Consider the following 20,425-nt stretch of genomic DNA (forward strand, 5'->3'; position numbering starts at 1 on the left):
ACAGGACCTGAGATAGCCTGTGGTCCCGCGTTGCCTCCCAGAGTCCAGAGCAGTACTGCCCGACTACTTCAGAAAGTTTCTGCAGGGGTGGGCATATGGCTCTTTGGTTAAGATGTCACTTGAGAAACACAAATATCAAATCAGGGTGCCCAGGTTTGGGTCCCAGGTCTGCTTCTGATTCCAGCTTCCTGCTAATGCACACCTAAGAAGACAGTAGGTGATGGCTCACGGACTTTGGTCCCTGCCACTCACGTGGGAGGCTCCAGTTGTGTTCTGGGCTCCTAGGTTCCCTGGCTGTTGTGGGTGTTTGTTGAGTGAACTAGCAGATGGAAGATTTCTGTCTTTGTCTCGCTGCATTTCAAATCAATGAAAACAAATTAAAAAAAAAAAAAAACTTTTGTGAAGTTTGTGGAACAAGGGATTAAAAGATAAGTTTGTTTTGATGCAAGTTTTTTGAAATCACTGTGCACAAGATGTTCAAAAAAGTTTACTAAGAACGTGTGTTATGAAAAAATTATGCGTGGGTTTCTAAACTGTGATGCGCCAAAATATACTTCTCTGAGTTTTGTCTTTCCATGAACTTTTTAGAAGTCCTCTGGTATTCTCCAAGTGAGATTTCCTTCACTTTGGGACCTGCCCTGGAGGATATGGTGTGTGTCCCCACAGGCAGAGTCCCTTGTCTCACGGGCTGCAGACTGCTGACCACAGGCGTGGGTGTGTCCTCTCCCCAGCTCCCCACAGCCGTCAGTCACCGTCCTTCAGAATGGCCAACCGCGGACCCGCCTACGGCCTGAGCCGGGAGGTGCAGCAGAAGATCGAGAAACAGTACGACGCAGACCTGGAGCAGATCCTGATCCAGTGGATCACCACCCAGTGCCGCAAGGACGTGGGCCGGCCTCAGCCCGGACGCGAGAACTTCCAGAACTGGCTCAAGGACGGCACGGTGAGAGCACCCCCCCCCCCCCCGCCGCCGAGAAGGGAAGACGGGGGGAACCCAGTTCTGACTTCTTCCTCAGCCTTGGTGTCTTTATTGAGGATATGAGAGGCCCTGTACTTTCTTTCCTCCTCATCAAGTGAACACGTGCCCCAGGCAGGAAAGAACTGTGGGAGAGCCTGCCCTAGACAGTGAACTGGAATAGCAAGGAAAGACTAAAACCTGGCTTTTCTCTCTGGGCCCAGAGGCAGGGATGGGGCGAGAGGAGCCCTGGGGCTCAGACCCGGTGAAGGATTCTGGGCTGTCTCTGTCTGGCAGGAGAGGAACCTCTCAGGTTCACTGCCTCTGGCGTTGTGGGTGCATGCCGATCTGCAGTATACACGTCCTCACCTCTGCACACCTGCTGTCCTTACCCAGGTGCTGTGTGAGCTCATTAATGGACTGTACCCCGAGGGGCAGGCCCCAGTAAAGAAGATCCAGGCTTCTGCCATGGCTTTCAAGCAGATGGAGCAAATCTCTCAGTTCCTGCAAGCAGCCGAACGCTATGGCATCAACACCACTGACATCTTCCAAACTGTGGACCTCTGGGAAGGTGGGCCAGGGCCAGGGGCTGTCCGGAAACCAGAGATTGAGCTGGGCCATCTTGAACAGGAAGGGACAGGTTTCTGGCTCCCTGAGGACTTAGAGTGTGTGTGTATGTGTGTGTGTGTGTGTGTGTGTGTGTTGTTTCATGCAGAAGTTAGCCCTGGGGGGTTGGGATGGAGAAAGGACAGGGATTAAAAGGAAGCCAGGCCTGCTATCTAGGCCATAGTGGAACCCTGACATCTAGGATCCCAGCCCTGCTGAGGCCAACGCCACCCCTCCTCTTCTCCTTCTCAGGAAAGAACATGGCCTGTGTGCAGCGGACGCTGATGAACCTGGGTGGGCTGGCAGTAGCCCGGAATGATGGGCTCTTCTCTGGGGACCCCAATTGGTTTCCTAAGTAAGTATTCCTGGAGCAGCCACTGGCCGGGCAGGTGCAACATTGCTGCACATTCCTGTCCCTGGGATATAGCAGCTGGTCCTTTGCAAAGTGCTTTCACACTCTGACTCAATCCTCACAGCTCTCCATGGGTGACAAGTGACTGTCCCTTCGGAGAGATGAGGAGGAGCTCAAGGCTTTCAAGGGAAGAGCTGGCACCAACACCCTTGAACCCATGGCAAAGCCTGTGCTGTGCCAGGAGGGGAATGTTTTGTCAGAGCCACCTCTGACTCCTCCTAACCAGAGCTCCCTTCCCTCCCAGGAAATCCAAGGAGAACCCCCGGAACTTCTCGGACAACCAGCTGCAGGAGGGCAAGAACGTGATTGGGCTACAGATGGGCACCAACCGCGGAGCGTCCCAGGCGGGCATGACTGGCTACGGGATGCCACGCCAGATCCTCTGATGCTGCCCCGCCCTGCCCCGCCCTCCCACGGATGGTTAATATATATGTGTGTATATATTTCAGCAGTGACATTCCCTGAGAGCCCTCCAGCTCTCCTCTGCCAGGGTGGGGCTCCAGCTTGCCCTGTCCCCTCTAGGGGTGCCTGATGGTGGCCTCTCTCCCTGTGCTTACTAATACATTCCTTTCCCTACACCCACCAGAAACTGGACCAACTGGCCTCTTCTTTTCCCTTGGGACCAAAATTTGGGGGCACCAACTCCTCTCCCCTTTCCCTCTGGTCTCTCCTGCCCCTGGGCTGGTACTCTTCTTCCATTCCTTGGCTAGGAGTCAGCTGCCTTCCGATGCTGGACTGGCCTCCCTTCCACAAGAATGCCCCTCCTCCAGCCCTGGCTGCAGGGACTTAATTTATAGGGAGGGGCTTGTGGCAGCTGCCACCCTGGCCACAGCTGGACTGCGCTCACCGCACATCTGGGGCTGCCTTCCCTGGCAGAAGGCCTCCTGGCTTCTCATTTTCCATTCCCCTCACTGTGGCTAAGGGGTGGGGGTGAGACAGAGGAGGGAGGGCTGCCCACCCTGGGGCTTGAGGAGGAAGGGTTTGCTGATTTAAATAAAGAATCCCAGTCTTTTTTGGATGGACTCTGCCTGTGTTTGTGTGCCCGGAGGGGAGGAGAAGAATACGGGGAGGAGTGTGGCGAGTGGCACGGGGAAGAGGGCAGAGGTGAGAGGTTGCAGTGCTAAGCCCCTTCTTCAGTTCCTTCCGCAGCCTCTCTCTCGCTTGGTTTGGGAGAGAGTAGGCTGGGATTGAGAAGGGACAGGGCCTCACTGTCGCCCTCAGATGAGGAATCACAATGAAGAATCTTTGGGCAGTGCCCGCAGGGAGGTCCCTCTGTACCCAGTGAACTGGGCAGTGCTGCCTGGTGCTCCTGGCTGGACCTGCCCCTCCAGCCAAGACAGCTTCTCAGGCCCCTGCGGGAGGTGGTGCTTGCTGCCCACACAGGGCCAAGTTGGGCAGGCTTGGAGCCAGGTGGCCTGTGTTGGTGTTGGAGAGACCTGCTTGAGGGCTGCAGTGGAGATGGGCTGGAAAGCTGGGGATACTGGGGGAGAGCCTGGCAGCAGCACTACCCTTTCATTGTATTATTATTTTTTTTAAGTTTATGTATTTTATTTGAAAAGCAGAATTAGGGACAGAAATCTTCCATCCACTGGTTCATTCCCCAGATGGCTACAATGGCCAAGGCTGGGCCAGAGCAGAGCCAGGAACCAGGAGCTTCTTACAGGTCTCCCGTGTGAGTGCAGGGGCCCAAGTGCTTGGGCCATCTCCCACGACTTTCCCAGGCATATCAGCAGGAAGCCGGATGGGAAGTGGAGCAGCCAGAACTCATATGGGATACCAGCATCACATGCAGTGGTTTCACGCACTTTGCCACAGCACCAGCCCCCACAACTTTTTTTTGGTGGGTGGACTTGGACCAAGATTGTGGGGTCAAGTTGTCTGCAACCCCTAGTGCTTAGCCCTGACCCAGGCGTGACTTAAATCCATGGTTTTTAACCCCTTGACATCATACGTACTCCAAGACTTTCAGACACCTCTGTCTTCCCAGGGAGAACTTGAGGGTGTCCAGTCTCACAAGTTAGGTCCTAGGTCCCATCAGCCAGCCCCCGAGTCCTGGCCTCCATTGCCTTTCTCCGTTGTTTTTATTTTTATTTTTTTAAAGATTTATTTATTTATTTGAAAGTCAGAGTTACAGAGAGAGGTAGAGGCAGAGAGAGAGAGGTCTTCCATCCACTGGTTCACTCCCCAGTTGGCCACCACAGCCAGAGCTGCATTGATATGAGCCAGGAGCTTCTTTCAGGTCTCCCAAGTGGGTGCAGGGGCCCAAGTCCTTGGGCCATCTTCTACTGCTTTCCCAGGCCATAGCAGAGAGCTGGATCAGAAGTGGATCAGCCGGGACTTGAACTGGCACCCAAATGGGATGCCAGCACTGGAGGTGGCGGCTTTACCTGCTACGCCACAGCGCTGGCCATTGTTTTTCTACTCGAGGAATTTGTTTCCTGAGAAGGAGGAAACCCCAACGTTGTGCTTGGAGTGAGAGATCCTGCAGCAGTTCATAAGCAGAGAGCTTGCCCTGCCCTCCCGCCCCCCCTGCCTCAATATGGCTCCCTCCTCCTGGAAGCACCTACTGTGTGCCAGGTGCCAGTCTCCATGCAGTGATAGCGCTCAGCTTATCCCAACAGCTAACCGTGGGAGACATGGGATTTGCTTGCCCGCTGCACTCCCCCGGGCTGTGGCACAGATAAGATAGGCTGTAGCCTATGTGCAAATTCCCAAGGCATTAGCTGTCACTCCACCCCTTTGTCTCCCATTCAGGAAGGCTTTGTGGAATGCCAGTGAGGGAGAGTGATGTCATTGCAGAGAAAACATTGAATGCACTGATACTGATACTAAAAAAACAAGCCTTTGCAACCTTCCCCGATTTAACCATTTATAGCCACAGATCAGATCACAGCCTTCTGGGGCAGCAGGAGGCCCCACAGCTTCCTCCGAGCAGATTCTCACAGATGTCCCTGGGGGCAGATGTCACTATTATTTTTCCCATTTTGTCCCCAGAGGAAGACACTGGTTATGAGGAATTTGCCCAGCACCACATAACCATTCAGTAGAGGGGCAGAGATTCGAGCGCTGGTCGATCTGGCCATAAGTCCAGCTGAGTGTTCCAGGCTCAAGCAGAAGTGAGGTTGAGGAGGACTTGGGCACAAAAGGTGCTGGTGGACGGTGGGGTGGTGCTGGTGGACGGCGGGGTGGTGTGGTGGACGGCGGGGTGGTGCTGGTGGACGGTGGGGTGGTGTGGTGGACGGCGGGGTGGTGCTGGTGGACGGCGGGGTGGTGCTGGTGGACGGTGGGGTGGTGCTGGTGGACGGCGGGGTGGTGCTGGTGGACGGTGGGGTGGTGTGGTGGACGGCGGGGTGGTGCTGGTGGACGGTGGGGTGGTGCTGGTGGACGGCGGGGTGGTGCTGGTGGACGGCGGGGTGGTGCTGGTGGACGGCGGGGTGGTGCTGGTGGACGGTGGGGTGGTGCTGGTCATGTGTCATCTGAGGTTGCTCTGAGGGACCCTTGTGGAAAGCATTTGCATAGTGAATGTGGGATCACACTAAATGCTTAAGACACAGACAGGTGGGGAATGAAAGGTGAGGTTTGTGTGGGCAGCAGCTCCACGACCCTTCACCACTGCCCTGCTGAACGTGGCCAGAGACACTTGGCATGGGCTCATCCCCCACACCCTGTGATAACTGGCTTTCAAGGCAGACACCGACAAGATTTGAGAGGTGCTCAGAGTCTGGCCGTCACCACCAGCCACCAAGCTCTGTGACGCACCTTGCTGCCCTGCCCCAGTCCAACGCAGGTTCAGCTCTTTCCTTTGGGCATTGGCCTTTGCTGGCATCTCAACTTTGGGTTTTCTGTTCATTGACTTTTTTGCATTTCGGCCCCCTGAGGTCACAGTTTCATCTCTAGAGTGGCTTCTCTCTTGGGCTCTGGAGCCCAGCGGGAAGAGCTCCTCCCCCCGTTGCCGTGTCGGAGTACCCATCCTCTGTGGCTCTCCAGCCTGGTGTCTGCAGCACTCTGTACTTGCAGAACTGCTCCTGCTGCCTGGAACAGTCTCCAGGTGTCTCCATGCCTCACTCCTTTATCTCTTTCAGTCTGTTCCAAAGTCACCTTCCCTGACTGTTTGATTTAAAACTGCACACTCCACCCCTCCTCCTCCTCTGCTTCATTTATCACCTCCTGACACCCAGTGTGTGTTCCTTATTTTCTGTCTCCACCCATAGAATGTACAATACATGGAGGTAAGTTTTTGTTGGTTTTGTCTGCATAAGGTAGTGATTGGCATGTTGTAGGCACTGGATAAATATTTGCAGAATGAATGAATGAATGTCATATTGCCATCAATGTCCTGAATATCCTGGCCTGATAACACAGTGACCAGCCAGCCCAGGGTCCAAATCATCCAGCCTGTCATGGATCCGAGATAGGACCAGCCCATCTGTCAGCTTCCAATGCTTCCCCAGCGTTCACTTCTAAGAGGTAAAAACCCAAGAACCTGTGCTCCCTCCAGCCAGAGGAGAGGAGGGCAGGGAGTGGGAGGAGGACACTGTGTTCTGGGCAGATGGAAAGTACGTTGAGCATTTGGGTAGGAAGCATGGGAGGAGGGCAGGAGGACCTGGTCAGAGCCGACTTTGGCCTTACCCCTCACCTTCCGCCTTGAAATGGAAAATCACTGTGGGGTGGAGGGAAAGTAAGTAGACGTGGCCTGTGCTGGCCAATGGAAGGAGAGCTGTGGAAGGGAGGCTGGGAGGAGGAGAAAGAGGACCTCAGACACCCCGCCCAGCTTGGCTCACCTGTGCAACCTACTCATACGTGTGTGAGCGAGGATCCAGGTGTGTGAGAAATCACGGGGCTGGGGGTGCAGGTGTGAGGGGCTGAAGCTGTGTGTGTGGAGTCTGCCTGTGAGTGTGTTTCCTGAGGACGGAGGACAATGGGTGCAGAGAGGTGTGCATTCCCTTGTGAAGGCATCTGTGTTTGTACATGGCTCCGCAGAGAACAATACGTCCCATTCCTGCCCTGACAGCTGAAGGAGGCCTTTGAGAGTTTGGCAAAAGGCCCAAGGAGCGGTGGAACAAGAAAAGGGCTGGACGATGGGACCCCAGGGAGGGGCCAGCCGTGGGCCTGGGATTAAGTCTGCAGAAGAACAGACTGAAACGGCCAATTAGTAACTGTCTCCTTGCAAACAAAGGGGTTTCAGTGCCAGCAGCCGGGGAGGCAGATTAGAGGAAAACGTACTGAAGTTGCATCTGGAGAAATTCAGGTTAGACAAGGACAAATGATCCTCTGGACTCTGAGGGCTCTGAGCCCCCGGAAGCTCCACGGCTCAGGAGGAGGGGCTTCTATAATGGGACAAATCACATGTTCTCACCGAGGAGGAAAACTGGCTTCTGCCTGGGAACGCTGTTACACACACCCAGGTTCCCATTCGCAGATTCACTCTTTTGCTCAACAGCAATTGGAGTTCACTCTGCTGGGCCTTGTGGGGTCACGGGTTATTGGAGCACGCTCTTCTTGTTCATGTGGGGGAGAGGACAGCCGGATAAGAGCCACAGTAATACAGGAAGCTCGTGTGCCTTTGGAAAAAGGCACAGGGAGCTGCGTGGGGGGAATCGGTGCCCACCTCTCAAGGCCCTGGATGGATTCCTGAATGGTGACTGGTAGGGGGACGTCATGTGGAACTGAGGCTCCGTGTCTCCGGGGTCACTTCCCCTGATGCACCCATGGGGGTGGGGGAGCCTGCTGGGGGGCTCCTCTGGAAGCCTGATAATCACTGGCTCTCTGGTCAGAGGTCAAGTACTAGTGGCGGGTAAGGGACTGTTCCTTTTCTGCTTGGGGTGGAGTGGGTCGAGAGGCCTGAGTCAGGGTGAGAACCAGGGATGGGGGCAGGGGCAGATGCACAACACTGGGCCTGAGGAGGACAGCAGGGGTTGTACCAACGCCTCCCAGAACTGGGGCTGTCACACCATTTCACTCCACTGTTGGCAGGACCTGAACCTTGAATTGGGTTTTTGTCAGATCCATGCCTCCATGTGGGATGAAACCGTAATGGCAATGATGCTGTCTACCAATTTTCTGTTAGTCATGGTGCCGGGAGGGTTACTTGTATTTCGAGATTATTCTTTCATAGTTCAAAGAATTGGTTTTTTTAAACTTAGTTATTTATTTGAAAGGCAGAGTGACTGAGAGAGAGAGAGAGAGAGTTCATACTCTGGTTCACTCCCCAAATGGTGAAGACAAAGCCAGGAACCTGGAACTTCATCTGAGTCTCTCACATGAGTGGCAGGAGTCCAAGCACTTGGGATATCTTTACTGCCTTCCCAGGTGCATTAGTAGAAAGCTGGATTGGAAGCAGAGCAGCTGGGACTTGAACCAGTGCTCCACTATGGGGTGCAGGTATTGGAAGTGGTGGCTTAACCCGTTGTACCACCAAGCCAGCTCCCAAAGAATATATATATTTATAATATATATATAATATAATACATACTATATATATATATTTAAGAATTGGAAAGTCAGAGTTACAGCAAGAGGGAGACACACAGAGAGATCTTCCATTAGCAAATCACTTCCCAGATGGCCTCAATGGCCAGCACTGGGCCAGGCCAAAGCCCGGAGCTTCTTCTAGGTCTCCCATGTGGGTGGCAGTGGCCCAAACACTTGGGCCATCTTCTGCTGCTTTTCTAGGCTATTAGCAGAGAGCTGGATCGGAAGTGGAGCAGCCGGGCCTAGAACTGGGCCCATATGAGATGCCAGCCCAAGGTGGCAGCTACACCTGCTATGCTATAGCACCGCCCCCCCCCCCCCATGGAATTTTTTTCAGCACCCATCCCGGGTGAGGCATGTGCTGCATGCTGGGAGATCCAGCAATTAGCAGGACAGTCTCTACTCTCCTGGGAGCAGCCAATTATAATGCAAAGTGATATTGTCAGGGTTAAGGGTTAAGGGTCTAGGGGTGCTGTGAGAACCCACTGGAGGGACACCCACCCAGCCTTGTGGGGAGGGGTGTCAGTGAGGGTTTCTGGAAGATGGTGATGTCCACGAACTGAAAACTTGAGGATAATCAGTACCACGAAAGGAGTACTGGAGGAGGAGAGTGACCTAGGCAGGGGTGTGGCATGGATGCCGGCCAGAGGTGAGCCGGTACAGAATGGGACTGTAGAGGTTTGTGTTTAGAGACACGGGGGTGGGGTGCTGAGAACTGCGACTGTGCAGGGAAGTCAGGGCCAGATCATCAAAAGAACTTCAAAGTCAAGTAAAAAGTTTTGGACATTTCTATTTTATTTTTTTAAGATTTTTATTTATTTAATTATTTGACAGGTAGAGTTATAGACAGTGAGAGAGAGAGAGACAGAGAGAAAGGTCCTCCCTCCATTGGTTCACTCCCCAAATGGCCACAACGGCTGGAATTGCGCCAATCCAAAGCCAGGAGCCAGCAGCTTCCTCCTGGTCTCCCACATGGGTGCAGGGCCCCAAGCACTTGGGCCATTTTCCACTGCTATCCCAGGCCACAGTAGAGAGCTGGACTGGAAGAGGAGCAACTGGGACTAGAACTGTGCCCACATGGGATGCCGGCGCTGCAGGCAGAGGATTAATCTAGTGTGCCACAGCACCAGCCTCTCTATTTTATTTTTAAACAGCATTACAGAGGGAGAGAGAGAGAGAGAGAGAAATCTTCCATCTACTGGTTCACTTCCCAGTGGCTTCAACAGCTAGGGCTGGGCCAGGCTGAAACCAAGGAGCCTGGAACTCCATCCAGGTCTCCGAAGTAGGATGCAGGAGCCCAGGTATTTGGAACATCTTCCCTTGCTTTCCTAGGTGCATTTGCAGGGAGCTGGATTGGAAGTGGAGCTTCCAGGACTCAAACTGGCACTCTGATACAAGATGCCAGCATTGTAGGTGGCGGCCTAACCCGCTGTGCCACAACATTGACCGCCAGGTTTTGGACATTTAGTTGAGGGCATGCGGAGCTGCTGAAAGATTTTTTTAACCAGGAGAAGAAAGAGTTGAGAATTGTGTTTTAATTTAGAAAATTCCCTGAGGCTGCAAGGGAGAGAATGGCCTAGGATTGGGGCAGTCTGAGGTGGGCAGATTTAGGAAGATATTGAGTAGTCCAGGCTGAACTGATGGTGGCCTGAGTTCAGGGAGGGGTGGTGGGAACCCAAAAGAAGACAATGACTATTTTTTAAAGATTTATTTATTTTACTTGAAAGTCAGTTACACAGAGAGAGGAGAGGCAAAGAGAGAGAGAGAGAGAGAGAGAGAGGTCTTCCATCCCATGGCTCACTCCCCAAATGGCCACCATGGCCGGAGCTGTGCCGATCCGAAGCCAGGAGCCAGGACTTCTTCCGGGTTTCCCACGTGGGTGCAGGGGTCCAAGCACTTGGGCCATCTTCCACTGCTTTCCCAGGCCACAGCAGAAAGCTGGATTGGAAGAGGAGCAGCCAGGACTGGAGCTGGCGCCCATATGGGATGCCAGCGTTTCAGGCCAGGGCCTTAACCCACTGCGCCACAGCACGGGCCCGAAGGGAATGAATTTCAACTTTGCTTAGTACCTTCAGAATGACTGGAGAGTGGGAAGGACCAAGACATCCTTCTGGCATCAGCAACTGAGTGGATGGTGGTATGGGCCGCTGGCGCAGGAAATTCAGGAGGAGGAGCTGGACACCACCACGAGGCCTTGTTCTCTCCGTTTGATGGGTGAGGAGACTGGGGCCGGAACAGTAACTCGCTGGACGAGGCCAGTGGCAGCACTGAGATTACAGGGGTGCAAGCTGCTTCTCGACCCAGCATGGGGCTCCCCTGCCACGGGGCTGACCTTGGGGCAGGGTTCAGCCTGCAGCTGGCTTGAGCTGTGGTTTGTCTGCAGAGCTCATGGCCACAGTGGAGGAAGGGAGAGGTCAGGCCTAGGAAGAGGTTCAGGAAGTTCAGCTCTGAAGCAGCCACCTCTCCTGGGCAAATGAGGATCTGGCAGCTTTAGATAGGAACCAGAGCAGCTGAGGCTCAGTCCCTGGCTCTCACAACTCTTCCTGGGGCTCTCTGGCCCATGGGACCACCTGGGGCAGCCCAGTGTTAACCTTCAGCAGTGAACACCACCACCTGGCCAGGACAGACTTAACAGTTAACTTCTTTCAAAACACTTGCTTGTCTACTAATTCGAGAGGCTTCTCAGCTCAGAGTAAAGCTTTAGCATTTGTGTGCCCTTTGGAGAGAAGAGAAAAGTGGATGTCTGATATGGCCATAAGTGATATGCCCATGGTCCCAGTGTTATTGGGAGTAGAAAGCATGCCTTGTGCTTGTTCACGTGGCTCCTGGTTCTCAGGATAGGTAGTGCTGGCCCAGGGCCCAGAAGGAGCTCAGTTCAAGTTCACGGTTTTTGAATTGGTTTTCATGTACTAGAATGCAGATCTCTGATTCCAGCTTGCTCATTTAAAGTTGAACATGCCTGAAGTCAAGCACCCCTAGAGCAGGGGCTGGCTGTGCACTCCAGGCGACACAGAGTGCTGGGGATACCCCAGGCCCCATCCTGCTACAAGGAGTCCCAACGTTTTGCAATATATTCTGTTCTCTAAGCAAAGTCCTCAGACTGCCAGCCTTGGAATCACTTGGGATGCTGATGAGAAATGCAGGTTCCAGTTAGACCATTAGACCCAGACAGAGAGTCTGGGATGGAGGCGGTGGGGGCGGTGTCTTGGGTTTTCATTTTAAGCCGGCTTCCCCCATAATTCTTAGGCAGCGCCGTCCACGGAGGTTTGGAGAGGTTTCTCCAACAAGAAAATTGAGGTCTGAGAGGGCCCTGGCTGGAGGCCTTGCTCAGGAGCTGTCCCTACCCCCAACCCTGCACTGTTTGGTAACTGTGGCTGGGTTGCCAGGGGAACCAGGCTATGCAACTTCCTGGCTTTGGCGGTTTTCCCCCTCCTTGGCCTTATCTCAGCATCCGCCACCCAGTCCAGGGACCGTGCTGGTCACGTAGGAGGGGAAGCTGGTGCCAGGCATGTGGAGGCGTGTCTCGGGCGCCAAGCAACATGGCCCAAGGCCCTGGGCAGGCAGGAGGGTGGAGATGTGGCTTTTAGGAAGGTGAGGAGGCCACAGGCTCATTAATGTCTTTCTCTGTGGCCTGGGCAAGATCTGCCCAGTGTGATGTGGGGAAGGGGGTGGTGACCAGCCCAGGGCTCTCTGTCATTACTCTGGCATGTCAGCTCCTCATTCATTACCCCGTTGCCCCCTGCCCAGGAGCGGGGACACCAGGATCCTTGTGTCCCCTCCTCTCTTCCTTCTGCCCTCCAGACCCGGGGCCTCCACCCATAAGCACCCCTACTTACAACTCCTGCACTAACGCCTCTCACCTGCTCATGCACCTCTCCACTTTCTCCTTGGCTCCTGATTTCTTCCTGTCCATCAGACTCTCTCCCTCCTCCCTGCCCGCATCAGACTCGCAGGCTGGAGCCGGAAGGCTCATGCTCTTTAAAGAATGGGAAGAGAGTTTTGAGGAAAGAGGGAGGGCAGCAAATAGTTTGAGTAAAATAATTCATGTGTTAGAGCGTCTGTATTTATGCTCCAGGCCCTGCTTTGACTCCGAGAGACTTTCAGGCAGCCTTCAGAGTTCCAGTGTTCCAGGAAGAAGGGGGATAGCGCAAAGTCTCCCAGGCCTCCTGCAACTTCCAGGATTTATGATCTGATTCCTGGTGGTGTTTATCCTTCTCTGAAGACAAAGATCCCCCCCCCCCACCCCCAACCCCTTCCCTTGCTCTTGGGGAAGGAAACAGCCAGGCCTTGTGCAAAGTGGTTTTCAGGCCTGGCCTGGTCTGTACAACATCTCTCTTTGGGGCCGTTACCCATCTTGCAGATGGGGCAAGTTGCCCAAGTTCTCTCAGCTCTGAGCAGCCGAGTGAGGGTTCAAATCCTGCTTCTGCTGCTTCCAGAATCCATTACTGCTGGCTTTCCTCTCTGTGCTCCCGAGGGAACAGAAGCCAGGGACCAGGCCCAGAAGCAATGGTGCTTTCCTGGGGGGCTAAATGGGCATCCCAGAATTCCTCTTATGGGCTGCCGGGCACCCCTCAAGTGGGAGCAGAGGCTGTGCAAGGCCATGGGGACAGTTCCACAGGAGGAAGGCGACCCTTATCCTGGGAAACCCCCAGAAGCTAGCTAAGGCATTCAGAGAGATAGACCATCACTAATGAAGAGAGACACACACTTAACACAAATCCTGCACGGGAGTGTGGAAATCTCATCTCCGTGGAACACCGTGCCACCCCAGCCTGTGCCCTCCACGCCCCCCCCCCCCACGCAGCCGTCAGCATCTCTACCCTCTCTGCTGCGGAAGGGCAGTTTTCTGAGTGCATTTCAGAGGCTGGGTGAAGGGGCGCGGGAGAGAGAAGCAGGGAGCCAGTCTCCCTTCTCCTTGCTCTTAGGCAGGAGACATGCTTAAGTGAGAGGCCAGACTTCACATTTGAACCAAATGGCTCTGCTGGACCCCCGCTCCCAGGCTCCTCCCATCCCAAAGTACTCATTCATCACGGAGTCAAGATTCCCAGGCCTCTTGCCTCAGCCGGGCCTGACTGACCCTGTACCCAGGAAGGCGCCCAGGCCCTGTGGGGGTGAGGAGCCAGGGCCAGGACCCAGTCCAGCCCAGGATTTCTGGGCTCTGCTCCCAGGTCCTCTTCCGGCTCACTCCTCTCCGGTCTCCAGCCCCTGGCCCCTGGCCCCTAGCCCCTGGCCCCTGGCCCCTGGCTCCTGGCCCCTGGCTCCTGGCTGGTGGTCTGGGCTTTCTTCTGAGAATGGTCTGGGAGTGGTCTGGCCTTGGAAGGAAGGGTCAGGCCTCCGGAGGTGCAGTTGGGGTAGGGAAGAAACTGTGGACCAGCCCTTTTCCTCAGTCTTCAGCCTCTTAAATCTCCCCCATTGTTCTTACCCTTGGCTTTCGGGGGCAGGGAGAAAGGAGCAACAAAGGGGACAGAGCACCCCCCCATGGGGGGGGTGAGGGGTAGGGGGGAGGGTGACATGACAGCCTGGGAATCAAGGCGAAGGCAAAGGACTTCACGGATGCACAAGCCAAAAGGAGCAGGAGAAAGGCAGGAGCAGAGGGCAGGGGAGGAGTGGGCAGAGCTTGGCTGAGGGTAGGAGGTGAGAGCAAGGGCACCCAGCCCTGCTCTGCCGGATGTGGCTGAGCACTGGAGCCAATTCTGCTGACAAGGGAGAGGCTGCCTCCCTCCTTATCAGGGGTGGAACCTGGCTTTGGGAGGCCTGAAGCAGACACAGTTTTGGAAGCCCGAGTTGAGAACAACGCTGAAAAATTATTAACACAAAATTAATGATAGGAGTCAGCAATTATTTAGCATAATGTCACAACAAATTCTAGATTGTAAAAAACTTGGCAAATACTAACAATATCATAACAGCTAGAGAGCAAGTAAGATTTGTATGAATTGATTGCCTAAGCAGCTCTAAAGAAGTCTACTTTTTTGGTTGCATATTCTTTGTATCTTCATGTGACAGTGATTTGATAATATCATTTTCTATGAAGGGAGTAGGAAGATAATTCAGTCTTTTCTCTGTCATGGATTGATCAAGGTTTTTATTATTCTTGATGGATTAAAATGTTTCTTCATCTCAGTTTTTATTGGTAAAATCATGTCATTTTTTGGGACTGTTGTCAAATTTGGTAAAATCTATGCTAAATTTCCTCTTATATGAAGTGTAGGATTTCAGAGCATTGTTCAGCAGTTCATCTTAACTGCTATGAATTGGCAGCACTCATCACCCGTTTTTCACAAGTTCTCATTGTAGTGCAGTAATAGTTTTATGCAGCCTCCATCAATGTCAAAGTTTGATGTTGAATCAATAAGGTAGTTAATATTTCCCTAATATGTTTATGGGAGTTTCTTCTCCTTGTTAATTAGACTATCAAACATATTCTATATATTCTATTAAAAACCAATCTCTTTCTCTTAGTGAATTATTGTTTTTGAATCTGAATCTGGAGATTTTGCTACAATTTGCTCTTCAATTTTAGAATAATTTCTACTGATCCTGTGGCTTTTTTTTAATCACTTTTGTTTCCTAAGCCACTAATTTAAGCCAATTGTCTGTTCTTTAACACAAAAATCTAAAGGTGACAAAACAAGAAACATTATTAAAATATGTTAATCAGCAATCTGTTAACTTTTACTTGTATTATTGAGACAGAGACTTTCCAAAATGCAATTTAGAATGGTATACCTCAGGGGCCAGCACTACGGTTTATCAGATGAAGCCTGAGATGCTGGCATCCCATATGCGTGCTGGTTTGAGTCTTGGCTGCTCCACTTCCGGTCCAGCTCCCTGCTAATGCCCCTAGGAAAGCAGCCGAGGACTGCCCAAGTGCTTGGGCCCCTGCACCCAGGTGGGAGACCCAGAGGAAGCTTCTGCCTACTGGCTTCGGGTGCATCCAGCTCTAGCCATTGTGACCATCTGGGGAGTGAATCAGCAGATGGAAGATTTCTCTTTCTGTCTCTGCCTCTCTCTCTCTCTGTCTCTGTTACTAACTCTGCCTTTCCATTCGGGGCGGGGAGGGGGGGGGACTATACTCCAGTTATGTCAACTTTTTGAATAAATTGTTTACAATTTGTTTCTCTCCCAAGTCTTTGGAAATATAGTCCTTAAAATATCATTGTTATGTTGCAAGGTGTGGACAGAAGAATAAAGTATCCCTTTACACACTTGACTGTTCAGTGTTTCTCCTCAGAACCTGTGAATACTTAGTTTACAAAGCAAAAAGGGCTTTGCAGATAGGATTAGACTGATGACCCTGAGATGGGGGGTTTATTCTGGGTTGTCTGTTTGAGCTCAAATTCATCACAAGGATTTTTTTTTAAACTTTTTTTAGATTATTTTTTAAAAATTGTATTTATTTATTTTCATTGTATTTGAAAGGCAAATGTGCAGACAACCTCCCCACCACCATCACCACCACCACTACCCGCCCCAACACACACAGAGGAACACACAGATAAAGAGATCTTCTATGTGTTGGTTTACTCCCCAAATGCCCACAACAATGAGGGCTAGGCCAGGCAGAAGCCAGGAGCCTGGAACTCAATCTTGGTCTCCCATATGGGTGGCAGGAACCTAAGTCCATGAGCCATTTACCTGCTTCCTCCCAGGATCTGCATGAGCAGGAAGCTGGATTCAGAAGTGGAGCTGAGACTTGAACCCAGTCACTCTGATGTGGGGTACGCACCAAATGCCCATCCTGTGTGGGTTCTCAAAGTCCCAGGAGCTTGCCCAGTAGAGACAGGCGCTATCAGTGGCTCTGAACATGGAAGAAGGATTTGTCTTAGAGCCTACTGACACCTTGATTTTAACCCAGTGAGACCTGTGTCAAACTTGAGACTGTAATGAATTTTCTGCGATTTATCACAACAGTAGTAGAAAACTAACATACGATGCCTGAATAGTTTTAAAACAGAATGACCGGGCTGGCGCCGCGGCTCACTAGGTAATCATCCGCCTTGCGGCACTGGCACACCGGGTTCTAGTCCCGGTTGGGGCGCCGGATTCTGTCCCGGTTGCCCCTCTTCCAGGCCAGCTCTCTGTTGTGGCCAGGGAGTGCAGTGGAGGATGGCCCAAGTACTTAGGCCCTGCACCCCAGGAGAGACCAGGATAAGTACCTGGCTCCTGCCTTCGGATCAGCGCGGTGCGCCGGCTGCAGCGCGCCGGCCACGGCGGCCATTGGAGGGTGAACCAACGGCAAAGGAAGACCTTTCTCTCTGTCTCTCTCTCTCACTGTCCACTCTGCCTGTAAAACAAACAAACAAACAAACAAAAAACATTTGAGGAGATATATGTGTTTAAAATACTCTAGAGAGGAGTGAAGAAGAAGAGGAAGAAGAAGAAGAAGAAGAAGAAGAAGAAGAAGAAGAAGAAGAAGAAGAAGAAGAAGAAGAAGAAGAAGAAGAAGAAGAAAGAAACCCATAATGCTGGAAAACTGGAAGTCGTCAAGAGTTCAGGCACTCTCGAGGCAGCTCTTCCCCTGGTGAGCTGTATAATATGTTTACAGTTCTGTTTGCCACATCACCATGTCTCTTCTCGGCTGGAGAGAACTTTCGTTTTGACTACGCATCAAAAAGAACAGAATACTCGCTTGCGATTTTACACACCAAATGGTAGAATTTCTTTGTGCTTTTCAAATCTTGTTTTCCTTCCATTTCATAGACCCTTTTGGTGCACGTGTTCATATAAAGAATACAGCCAGTACTTAGCTGCCCAGACATCAAGTGAGTTGACACAGGAGACTGGTGGAAACAGTGTCCAAGAAGTCATTCACACGGAGACAGCAAGCAGAGACTTAACTACACATGCAAGCGATGGAAGCCACATAAATGGGCTTCACCAATAAGAAAAAGAAAAAAACAAAAAACCAAACCTGGACATTGTAGTACTGCAGGTTAAGCTTCTGCTCGGGAACCCAGCAACCCTTATCAGTGCCCATTGCAGTCCCACCCCCTTTGTTGAAGATCCAGCTCCCTGCTACTGCATCCTGGATGGAGGGTGGACCAAGTGCTCCCAAGTTTTAATGTGGGAGACTAGGCTGCAGTTCTGGGCTCATGGTTTGACTTTGCCCAGCTTTGGCTGTTGCAAGCATTTATGAAGTGGACCTTCTCCTTCTCTCTCTCTGTCTCACTCTGCCTTCCAAGAAGATGAGAAATAAAGTTTCCCTAACTCAACTTACTTCTGCAAATTTACACAAGTGCATGACCAAATGGCTACACTGCCCAGGGCCCTACTATGAGCCTGGAGAGGTGCTCAAGCAAGTGGGATGACTGAAGCTTAGGCGTTGTGAACTTTGAGAGAAATTCAAACACCTCCCCCAGGAGGTGGTTCCCCTACTCTGGACACTGCCACCTGGTCCTTCCTGCTTCCGCATTTTTTTAAAAGATTTATTTATTGATTTGAAAGGCAGAGTTACAGAGAGGCAGAGGCAGAAAGAGAGAGAGAGAAGTCTTCCATCCGCTGGTTCACTCCCTAAATGTCTGCAATAGCCAGAGCTGTGCCAATTTCAAGCTAGGAGCCAGAAGCTTCTTACGGGTCTCCCACGCGGGTGCAGGGGCCCAAGGACTTGGGTCATCTTCCATTGCTGTCCTAGGCCATAGCAGAGAGCTGGATTGAAATTGGAGTAGTTGAGACTCGAACCGGCAGCTCTATGGGATGCTGGCACTGCAGGTGGCCTGTCCCAACTTTTCACCTTCCCTACACACAGTCACCTTGGCTTGAGAAAAGGACACATGCGACCTTTGAGTTTGGAGAATTATCTCTCCTGGCTCCAACTTCCTCTTTGGTTATGGGGATAACTGTCCCAGAGACTTGTGGCTGTGAAAACATCCTGGGAGGCATCTGATCCACACAGGACTGGTGGCTTCTTCTTCCCTATTCTCTAGGCTACAGGGTGGGCCGGGTAAGGAGGGGGCTGGGAACAGATAAGCCCCTCTCTTCCATCACTCCCAAGCCACCCAAGGACTGCACTGCCACTTGTGGGCTGCCCCCACCCCCGCCCCCCGCCCTCCCACATCCTGCTTCCAACACTGGAGCTGGGGGCTGGGGGTACATGCTTGTCCTCTTAAGGACCCCAACGGAGATCAGGACTGGCAAGTTTTGGGAGGGAAGAAAGGTGAAGCCTGCTGGAAGAAGTCCTTTTAGATTCAGCAGCAGGTGGCCCTGTCTCCTTTCCTGCATTCCTGAGCTTGTGAACAGCCTCAGTGCCCCAGTTGGAGCCAGCTGTGAGGACTCCAGAGAGGTTTCTGAGTGGGAAAGCAGCTCACAGAATCGTGGAGTCACCAAGCACTCAGCCAATCCACACAGGAGGCAGCAGGGGCACTTTGGGAGGCCTGCAGGCCAAGGGGCCAAACCAACCTGGAAAAATCCTAAATGCTGAAAAACTCTCTGGGGCCGGTGCTGTAGCACAGTGGGTGAAGCTGCCGCCTGCGGTGCCGGCATCCTGTATGGGCACCGGTTCAAGACCTGGCTGCTCCACTTCAGATCCAGCTCTCTGCTGTGGCCTGGGAAGGCAGTAGAAGATGGCCCAGGTCCTTGGGCTCCTGCACCCACGTGGAAGACCTGGAAGAAGCTCCTGGCTCCTGGCTTCGGATCAGCTCAGCTCCAGCTGTTGTAAGCAATTGAGGAGTGAACCAGTGGATGGAAGACTTCTCTCTCTGTGTAACTCTTTTAAATAAATCAATCACTTTTTTTCTAATAAATATTTTTTTAAAAGAAAAACTCTCCGGAAGCGGCCATACAAACTAGGAGGTGTAAAACACAGGTCCCCCCAAAGCCAGTCCCGTGGGTTTGGGTTTAGTTAGTCCAGTGTCGGACCTACAGTTTTTTACTGTAGCAAGCTCTCCCAGGTGTTTCTGAGCTGGGTTCTGGGGACCACAAGATTGCATACACACCTGGCTGCTATAAATTCTTTCTTTGGTCTACCCGGACATTCTCCTGTTGTGAAACTAGTTTGGTCTGATGCTGCTTGCTTTTCTGCAGACTAAAGTGGCATCAGGGTTTGGTTTGGCACCCATGGGCACTGGGGCAACGGTAACCATGGTTACCTAGGTAGAGTGTCGGGGAAAACCCTGGAACTGGCTCTTGGACCTCTCCTGGACCTATGATAGGGTCCTCTAGGGTTCAGGTTCCCTCCCAAAGCCGCCGCGAAGAGCAGGGTGGACCAGGGCGGGTCCATCTTTCGGTTCCCGCTCGGGCGAGCGCCAGGAGCCGCTGCCTAACGGGAGGGGTTCCGGTTCCCAAAGCACAAGCTGGCGGCAACCGCGCCCCCGAGCTGAGGGGCGGGGCCAGGGGCGGGGCCGCGGCCCGGTTCGCGGACTCCTGGTGGCCATGGTAACGCGTCAACACCCAGGGCCTGGGTGCCGGCGGCAGAGGCGGCGGCTGAGATGGTGAGGCGACGCTGCGCTTCGTGTGGGGGCCGCACGCGTTCTATGTTGGGTTGTGTCTCTGAGCGGGGAAACTGAAGGGCTGTGGCAGGGAAAAACCAGAGTCTGAGTTTGGGGGGGTCAGGAAGACCCGGAAGTGGAGAGAGCAACCCTAGGAGAAGAGCGGGAACTCGTGAGCCCCCAGTTTTTCAAAAAAAAAAAAGGTATTAGGAGTGGGATCGACAGCGGTTGGAAGCAGAGTGGTGCTGAGCTGGGAAGCTGGGGAGAAAGGCATGGCTCAACCCCCGCCCCTCCATCCCATCAGGCTGGGGTCCCCCTAGGCTGGGTTTGTGGGATGTGATGTGGAGAAAGACACGGGTGAGGACGACAGAGCAGGTTTCTGGACCCATTGTGCCACTGACTGGCAGGATGACCATGGCTGAGCCACCTAATGTCCCTGCGCTCCAGGTGCGTCTGTGGTTAGTAGGGCTTTGGGTACTCAACAGACATTTGAGACTGACAGACGAGGGTGCCAGGATCTCAAGGCCCGGGAGAGAGATTGGGATGGGTATGGTG

At 52.7% G+C, this 20,425-nt stretch overlaps 2 protein-coding genes across 6 annotated transcripts in view; both read left to right on the top strand.

Annotated features, from left to right (window-relative positions):
* Window positions 1-2,995, top strand: part of TAGLN2 (transgelin 2) — an 8,737-nt gene extending 5,742 nt beyond the window's left edge. The window contains exons 2-5 of one of the 2 annotated variants that reach the window (XM_070077489.2): window positions 667-943; window positions 1,352-1,526; window positions 1,814-1,916; window positions 2,218-2,995. In XM_070077489.2, the coding sequence (XP_069933590.1) occupies window positions 764-943; window positions 1,352-1,526; window positions 1,814-1,916; window positions 2,218-2,359 (600 nt within the window). In that variant the 5' untranslated portion in view covers window positions 667-763 and the 3' untranslated portion in view covers window positions 2,360-2,995. The remainder of the gene's footprint in view (window positions 1-666; window positions 944-1,351; window positions 1,527-1,813; window positions 1,917-2,217) is intronic. The other variant, XM_070077488.2, reaches the window with a different exon arrangement.
* A 16,722-nt stretch (window positions 2,996-19,717) lies between these two features.
* Window positions 19,718-20,425, top strand: part of CFAP45 (cilia and flagella associated protein 45) — a 37,201-nt gene continuing 36,493 nt past the window's right edge. Inside the window, exon 1 of one of the 4 annotated variants that reach the window (XM_089299732.1) lies at window positions 19,718-19,873. In XM_089299732.1, the coding sequence (XP_089155858.1) occupies window positions 19,871-19,873 (3 nt within the window). In that variant the 5' untranslated portion in view covers window positions 19,718-19,870. The remainder of the gene's footprint in view (window positions 19,874-20,425) is intronic. The other 3 variants (XM_008264244.5, XM_089299733.1, XM_089299734.1) reach the window with 3 other exon arrangements.

The sequence above is a fragment of the Oryctolagus cuniculus genome, chromosome 7 (assembly GCF_051225735.1).
Source record: "Oryctolagus cuniculus isolate XC-2025 breed Fujian yellow rabbit chromosome 7, ASM5122573v1, whole genome shotgun sequence".
Lineage (NCBI taxonomy): Eukaryota > Metazoa > Chordata > Mammalia > Lagomorpha > Leporidae > Oryctolagus > Oryctolagus cuniculus.